An 8,312-nucleotide genomic window follows, 5' to 3' on the forward strand; every position below is an offset into this window, starting at 1 on the left:
CCGATTTTTCTAACCTGAACTCAAATCTAGACAAGCCGATTTCGGCTATCATCAAAAATCGAAGAGAAACATTTCGAAATAATATATATATATATATATATATATATATATATATATATATATATATATATATATATATATATATATATATATATATATATATATATATATATATATATATATATATATATATATATATATATCCACTAGGTGGATTAAAACAGGTATTTCTTATTCTTTCGTCATTGAGGTCATACATTTTGTTCATTCTAAAGAAGGTTACCGCACCCTCGCACATTTACACATTTACATTTACCCTCTCACTTATACCATAAATCAAATAAACATAGATTTCTCACTGTACGGTGACACTAACAGCCCCTTTAGTGACAAACGGATGTACTTTTTCCATTAGCTACTGTGGTTGTGATGATACGTGTAATTGCATTTCGATAGACCCTGTTCGGATGAACCAGAAACTATCTTTTGCAGCAACTTTTAGTAGCAGCTCAAAAACTGTAAGTAATTTTATTTCAGTTTAACAATAATTTCATTCGTTTTTTTTTTTTATATACATACTCAAATAGTATCCTCTTTCCTTTTTTCACAATATCGAATCCTTCCTAGATCTCGTTTCCTTCTACAAACTTTGTTCGTACAATTCAGCTATTCCTATTAATATTTAATTGTTTATAATATTTTTTCTTTTATTTACAGAATCATCTTACGCTTTGTTGAATATGGCCTTCGACGACGTTTTTAGCAAAGATTTTACTTCACGCTAACGGTTTCACCGACCTACAAACACATTTCAATAATCTCAAATCTTACTCTAAATGGATTAAATTTTTACCTTTGTATTATCAACACTATTCAGTCATCTACCAACTATTCAACCAATTAATAAATTTTTTATTAAACTATATGAGCAATCCGAAATAAACTCACTATAAGATGATATGCAATTTTAATGTTGTTGACGTTTTTCTTCTAGTTGTTGTTTCTCCTTTTTTACAGCACTGACAACTTTCCACCTTTGCGAAGTACATCACTTGAAAAGGGGTTCGGTGATTTCGTCGACATCCTTTTTGTTCGACGGTGACTGCCCAGCGGTGTGAACAATCCCCAGCCCGTAACATCCGGTAGGTTCTCCGGAAATACCAGATTTACCATCCTGAACATCTAACACCGCCAAATTAGCCACAGCACGTCGATGCACTTTTCCATCTGCAGTCTTTACATTTGCTTGACGGATTCTTCCATCAGCTCCTTCTATTACTTCTTGTACTCGTCCACGTACCCAGTTTCTCCTATTCTTTCCGTCTATCACGAACACTAGATCTCCAGTCTTTATTGGCTTTTGATCCTCCATCCATTTAGAGCGATGAGTTAGTGACGGCAAGTATTCCTTCGACCACCGGTCCCACATTTTATCAGCCAAGTACCGCGATCGTTTGTAAACATCTCGCAGAGCATCAGCAAAATCAACAGAATCATCCATCTTCTTATCCGTATTGGTTACGGTTCCGCGCAGAAAATGGTTTGGAGTAATAGCTTCTTCCTCGGCTGATTCTTGTGGAATATAAGTCAGTGGCCGCGTATTAATAATATCTTCAGCTTCGGCCAGCGTAGTGGCGAGGATTTCGTCTGTCAATTTCCGCCCGTCGTCCAACGCACGCATTGCTTCCTTAACGGATCGTACCATGCGTTCCCATACGCCGCCCATATGCGGCGTTCCTGGAGGATTAAAGTGCCATGCCGTCACCGCTGACGAGACTTTTTCTGCGCATTCACTGTGGATTTTCTTTTTCGTCTTCTCCATCACGGCATCTGCTCCACGAAAACACGTTGCATTATCCGAAAATATTTGTTCCGGAGCTCCTCGCTTGCACGCGAATCTACGGATGGCCATTAAACAAGATTGCGTCGTTAAAGTGTGTACAATCTCGAGATGTACAGCTCTAACAGCCATACACGTAAAGACGGCGATCCATCTTTTCTCTTTCCTACGTCCTACCGAGACCTCGACCGGACCCAAGTAATCAACGCCGACTGAACTGAATGGCCGCAAATGAGACGTAATTCTTTGAACTGGTAACGGAGCCATCATTGGTACGGAAGGCAAACATCGATTAACCTTGCACCACACACATTCTTTCGTAACTTGCTGAATAGCAGCGCGAGCATTTGGTATCCAGAATTTCTGCCTCAACTCGTTGAAGACAGTTTCGCGGTTTGCATGACCATACTTTTCATGAAGATGCATAATCAACTTTCTTGTGATTTCATGCTTCCGGGATAGAATAATCGGGTATCTTTTGTCGAACGGGATTGTTTCGTTCTTCTCTAGCCTGCCTCGCACTCTCAGTACACCTTCTACGTCCATCACCGGCGACAATTTGTACAAACAACTAGATCGTTCAATTTTCTTCATTGGCCGATCCGGCTTCCGCTGTAGATTTTCCGTCATCGTACTCATCTCGTCAGGAAAACTGTCAAACTGCGCCTGCTTCCATAAAATGGTTTCTTGTACATTTCGTCCTGCTGGAGGGGTCTCTGAACGTTATTGTTTTCCTTTTTAATGAAACGTAGCTGATTTTTCGTCGCTTTCGATGTAACAATCGACTGTCCAGCCATCTTGCGCCGGCAGTTAGAAATAAAACGCACCACTGTTGCCGTCACTCTGACTAGCTTAGTCCAATGAGAAAATGCTTCAGCCTTAACAACAGCATGGAATAGCATTACTCCTCTTGATTCTTCGTCCGTCTCGACAGTATTTTCCATTGATGGCCATTGGTCGTGAGATTTATACAGAAAACTGGGACCATTTCTCCATTCAGCATCGTTCTGCAACGGAGGACCTCGTCCCCACTTTGTGAGTACGTCCGCAACGTTTTGTTTTGTTGGGACCCAGCGCCAAGCCGTCATCCCCGTCAATTCAAGAATTTCTCCTACTCGAAATGCCACGAACTGCTTATATCTGTACGTGTCCGAACACAGCCACGAGAGAACCGTTCGTGAATCTGTCCACAGTACAGTCTTAGTGATTTGTAAAGTATGTGAAGCCAGAATTGTTTGACTCATACGTGCGCCGAGAACTGCGGCCATCAATTCTAATCGAGGAATAGATTGTCTTTTGAGTGGAGCTACCTTTGCTCGTGACATTACCAGACTACAGTGTACGATTCCATTCTTCGACGCACGAAGATATGCGACACAACCGTAAGCATGCTCACTCGCATCCGTAAAAATGTGCAGTTCCAAAGAGTCAATGGACGACGATACAGCTTCACCTAGATAGCATCGTGGTATGCGTAACGACTCTACCTCCGGAAGTAATTCTGTCCATTGCTTCCATTTAGCCCAACAGTTCTCATCGATCAGTTGATCCCATTCACATCCGGTTCGCCATAAATGTTGAACGATTATTTTACCATGGATCGTAAAAAGAGATAGCAAACCCAGTGGATCGAAAAATCCCATAACACAGCTCAAAACGATACGCTTTGTCGGGCGCTTACCATCGTACAAATAGGCTCGAACTTCATCACGATGTTGTACAGTAAACGCAAACATGTCTTGTGTAGGATCCCAAACCACTCCTAGTACACGCTCACCATACATTTGTTTATCTTGGTTAAACAGAACGGGCCCCATCGATTTCTCTTCTCCCAAAGCCGAAAGCACCACTGGCGAATTAGACACCCAATTGCGAATATCGAATCCAGCTTGTTTATGGATGTAACTCACCTGCTTTGCTCGCTCTACTGCTTCATCAATTGTGTCGACGCTGTCAAAGTAATCATCAACGTAGTGGCGGTCGATGATCGCTGCCGCTGCCTCCGGGAATTGAGTAGCATATTCTTCTGCATTCCGGTTTTTCACGTACTGCGCCGATGCCGGGGAACACTTCGACCCAAATGTTGCGACGTCCATCACGTAGATTTTAGGTGACTCATTGCAGCTATCCCGGAACAGGAAACGCTGTGCATGCTTGTCTTCCGAAGTGATCTTCAACTGATGGTACATCTCTCTGATATCCCCGCCGAAAGCGATTTTTCGTTCACGGAATCCAACTATCACCGACACAAGTGGGACGAGTAGATCAGGTCCTTTCAGCAACATGGAATTCAATGAAACTCCTTGCACAGTTGCCGCCGCATCCCAAACTATACGAACCTTTCCTGGTTTCTTCGGGTTCAGTACGACGTTTAGCGGGAGATACCAAACCTTTTTATCGTCAGTGTCGATCAATTCATCTGCCGTGGCTAGATGAGCATAACCCTTGTCTCGATATTCTGTTATCTGGTTACGGACGTTCTGAAACAATTCGGGCGTTTTTCCCAACTTCTTCTCTAGCAGCTTCATTCGTTTGAGAGCCATGGGATAACTATCAGGAAAACATACGGCATCTGAATTCCACAGAAGACCGGTTTCAAATCGACTACCCACGCGCTTTGTCGTCCGTTCTAAGATCGAGCGAGCTCGTTTGTCCTCAGCCGATTCCTGCTGAACGTTTACCACCGATTCTTCTAATGCATAGTGGCTTTTTAGAATTTCATGGATTACTTCATTCGAAACTTCTTGATGGAATCCCAGATAATTCTTTCCTAACGATGAGTCTGCTTGTCTCGGTCCGTAGATCGTCCACCCAAGCTTGCATCGAACCGCAATTGGATCGACTGTAGTACCGATTTTCGCCTCTACCGGTGCAAAACAGTGAATGTTATTTAAACCGATCAGAAGTTCCGGCCTACCATCGTAGGATTCGATTGGCACACCACGTAAGTGCTCGTACTTCGACGCCAACTGCATCGCGTTTAGCGTTTGATGAGGCAACATCATTCTTTCGACTGTACGAACCGTTTGCAGTAACAGCTTCCCTTGATTTCTCGCTCCAACAGCGGAAGCCCAGACGTTCATTCGCCTCGATGCTTTCTCCACTCGTGTAACCTCTGCAGTCCACTTAATAGTGAGTTTTTCCTGTACCCCTGAAAGCCCTAAGCGATCTGCCAACTTGCTTTCGATCAAAGTTACTGAGGCACCTTCATCCAAGAAAGCGAGAACGATTACCGATTTGCGTCCGCAATGCACTTGCACCGGAATCATTCGGAACATTACCGTACTGCTCGATATAATGTGCGCACTCATTCCAACGGCGCCCGAGCTTGGATGAATCAACGGATTGTGCTGTTCTTTACAGTCACCGACGTTGCAACGAATCTTGAAACGACATTGTCCACCGTGTTCATTAAGACAAATCTTGCAAAGTTTCCATTTTGTTACAATTTTCAAGCGTTCCGCAAAGTGCAAGTTTTGAAAGTCTTGGCAAAACCGCAGACGATGATCCGTACGCTGGCATACCCTACACGGCCTTTGTTGTTTCCTATCAGATCCGTTTGAACTAGAACTCTGTACTTCGCTATGACTGAAGAGCGCAGCTTTTTCCTTCGCTTTTGTTCTTCCGCTTGTCCCAGCAGTAGTTCTTACCTCCGGTTTGTATTCGTAGGTTACATTTGCTTCACAAGCGTCTGTCACGATCCTCGAAAGGAAATTTGTGAACGTTCGAAGCGTTACAGTGTTCTTCTTCCTTTTATACTGTACCCATTGTCGCTTTTCCCCATCCGGCAGCTTGCTTACTAGATCTTGGATGAGGATCGGATTCACCAGATGTTGTGAAAGATCCGCCGCTTCCAAGTGCTCGCATAGTTGCTCGACTGTATTCCGAACGGTATGAAACTGGCCAACTTGTCAGATCTTGGCGGTTCAAGCTTTCGCACTTTCTCTAAATGACTTTGCAGTAGCTGTTCAGGACGTCCGTAAAGTTGACGGAGTTTTGCTATCACTCGGGGAACCGATTTTGGAAGAAGAAGCTGACCACGAACACACTCCAGAGCTTGTCCTTTCAAACACTCCTGAAGTCTCACCAGATTTTCTACGTCGGAGAATCCGCACGCTTCGTTGGACGCTTGATATGCTCCGAAAAACAGTGGCCACTCTTCAGGTCTTCCTGAGAAAACAGGAAGCTTTTTGGTAAGCCCATTACGCGCGGTCAATTGAGCCCTACTTGGTCCAGTACGCTGTGGCCCCAGTCCGTTTGGAAATCCGTCGGGCACTGTGTCCCCATTTCCGACGCTGTATTCGCTATCGCTATCCGCTTCGCCGCCAGCTTCACCACCCGCTTCGCTATTCGATTCGCTATCCGAGCGTCCTGACTGGATATTTTCATCATCAATGTCATCATTATTTTCATCTGACATCTCATTTTCAACCGTTAGATTTTTACTGTCAAGCGCCGGACTACGCGATGGCGTACCTTTCCGCCCTTGCAATTTAGAAGAACTTTGTCGTGGATCAACCGATGATTTCTGCATTTTTCCACTGTTCTCCAATTTTACCTTTTCTAATTGCTCTTTTACAAACGACATTTCTGCTTCGTGAAGATCTTGTATCTTCTTCAGACGGCATAAATGATCCTTCTTTTCCTGAAGTTCTCTACGATGTTGAGACTTTGTTTCTTTGATTTCCTTCTCACGAAGCTCTCTATCATACTGCAGCTCCCTTTCACGCAAGTCTCTTTCTAAACGCATTTTTTTCTCTCGCATTGATTTTCTTAATTCGAGTTCCTTTACCTTCAGTAAATATTCTGCGTCCATTTCTTCTTCCAAACGCTTTTTCTCCACTTCCATTTCTTTGATTTTATTTTGCAAGGAAGGAGATACTGGCGGATGTTGACGTTCTCCGGATTTCGTAGTCAAACTATCCGAATCTTCCGCGTTATTCTTCGACCGTGACATTTTCTTCCGTTTCTGGTAGTCTTGGGAAGCCGCTTGGCAGACATCTTCAGGACAGAACCATTTCTTGCCTTTTTTGTCTGCCGCCGTAACATCTACACAACGAGTGTGATACCATCGCTCACAGTTATCACAAGCAATCATCTCCTCATTCTGCGTCGATATTTCCCCACAGGCTTCGCACGGTGTCATGGTGAAATCCAGGTTCGATTCGCTCATCGTGATTGAGGTTCTCCGAAATCTCAATATTTGATTTTTGAGTTTGTTCGGATGAACCAGAAACTATCTTTTGCAGCAACTTTTAGTAGCAGCTCAAAAACTGTAAGTAATTTTATTTCAGTTTAACAATAATTTCATTCGTTTTTTTTTTATATACATACTCAAATAGTATCCTCTTTCCTTTTTTCACAATATCGAATCCTTCCTAGATCTCGTTTCCTTCTACAAACTTTGTTCGTACAATTCAGCTATTCCTATTAATATTTAATTGTTTATAATATTTTTTCTTTTATTTACAGAATCATCTTACGCTTTGTTGAATATGGCCTTCGACGACGTTTTTAGCAAAGATTTTACTTCACGCTAACGGTTTCACCGACCTACAAACACATTTCAATAATCTCAAATCTTACTCTAAATGGATTAAATTTTTACCTTTGTATTATCAACACTATTCAGTCATCTACCAACTATTCAACCAATTAATAAATTTTTTATTAAACTATATGAGCAATCCGAAATAAACTCACTATAAGATGATATGCAATTTTAATGTTGTTGACGTTTTTCTTCTAGTTGTTGTTTCTCCTTTTTTACAGCACTGACAACTTTCCACCTTTGCGAAGTACATCACTTGAAAAGGGGTTCGGTGATTTCGCCGACATCCTTTTTGTTCGACGGTGACTGCCCAGCGGTGTGAACAGACCCCTTGGCTTAAGAACTAGAACTCAAGTGAGAGAGAAGAGAGAAGGTTGACTTTATAACTCAGTTAGAAATATACGCTTGTACATATCGAAAGCACGTTTTATTAATTGACTCTTGGAATCACCATTAAACCACCTGAAACTTAATTCCTCTGAGCTAAATTAGCGAACATTTTGGTCCTTCGAGCCGGATAGAAACATTTGATATGTTTATTGTTGGTTTATGGTGATATTCTGACAAAAAGTGATGCTTTTTGTTTCGCGATTTTCACATTCTGAAAAAAATCCGCCATTTTGCAAACGACGCGTCCTACAACATATACGATATACGAATCGAAAAGTGAACCCACGATTTTCCTATGAGTGGAGACGAAAAAACTCCAATAGTGACGCGTAAAAAATCCCCGAAGAAACTTATAGACTGTTTAAGTGGGGAATCTATGAACGATTCAGTGAAAGTGCAAAAACAAAAACAAAGTGACAAAAAGGCAAAAAAGCCATGGCTAAGCGTTTGGAGAAAGTGATCGATCGCCAAGACCTGGCGAAAGAGAAGCTGTTACGGATTCATACGAATATGCAGAGAACGGATAAAAAC

The 8,312-nt window shown here is 42.3% G+C and overlaps 3 protein-coding genes across 3 annotated transcripts; all 3 read right to left on the bottom strand.

Annotated features, from left to right (window-relative positions):
• Positions 1 to 1,048: 1,048 nt before the first annotated feature.
• On the bottom strand, positions 1,049 to 2,470 carry LOC131433768 (uncharacterized). Its single transcript, XM_058600360.1, has one exon. It carries the CDS (start codon positions 2,468 to 2,470, stop codon positions 1,049 to 1,051), a length of 1,422 nt encoding a protein of 473 aa, XP_058456343.1.
• A 5-nt stretch (positions 2,471 to 2,475) lies between these two features.
• LOC131433769 (uncharacterized) lies at positions 2,476 to 5,151 on the bottom strand. The gene has a single exon (XM_058600362.1). It carries the CDS (start codon positions 5,149 to 5,151, stop codon positions 2,476 to 2,478), a length of 2,676 nt encoding a protein of 891 aa, XP_058456345.1.
• Positions 5,152 to 5,166: 15 nt separating this feature from the next.
• Positions 5,167 to 7,695, bottom strand: LOC131438509 (uncharacterized). The gene is made up of 4 exons (XM_058608588.1): positions 7,449 to 7,695; positions 7,324 to 7,393; positions 7,175 to 7,267; positions 5,167 to 7,113 (listed from the first exon to the last, which is right to left on the bottom strand). The coding sequence occupies exon 4, from the start codon at positions 7,011 to 7,013 to the stop codon at positions 5,664 to 5,666; it is 1,350 nt and encodes a 449-aa protein (XP_058464571.1). The 5' UTR covers positions 7,014 to 7,113; positions 7,175 to 7,267; positions 7,324 to 7,393; positions 7,449 to 7,695; the 3' UTR covers positions 5,167 to 5,663.
• Positions 7,696 to 8,312: the final 617 nt, after the last annotated feature.

Source organism: Malaya genurostris, chromosome 3 (assembly GCF_030247185.1).
Source record: "Malaya genurostris strain Urasoe2022 chromosome 3, Malgen_1.1, whole genome shotgun sequence".
In the NCBI taxonomy this organism is placed as follows: domain Eukaryota; kingdom Metazoa; phylum Arthropoda; class Insecta; order Diptera; family Culicidae; genus Malaya; species Malaya genurostris.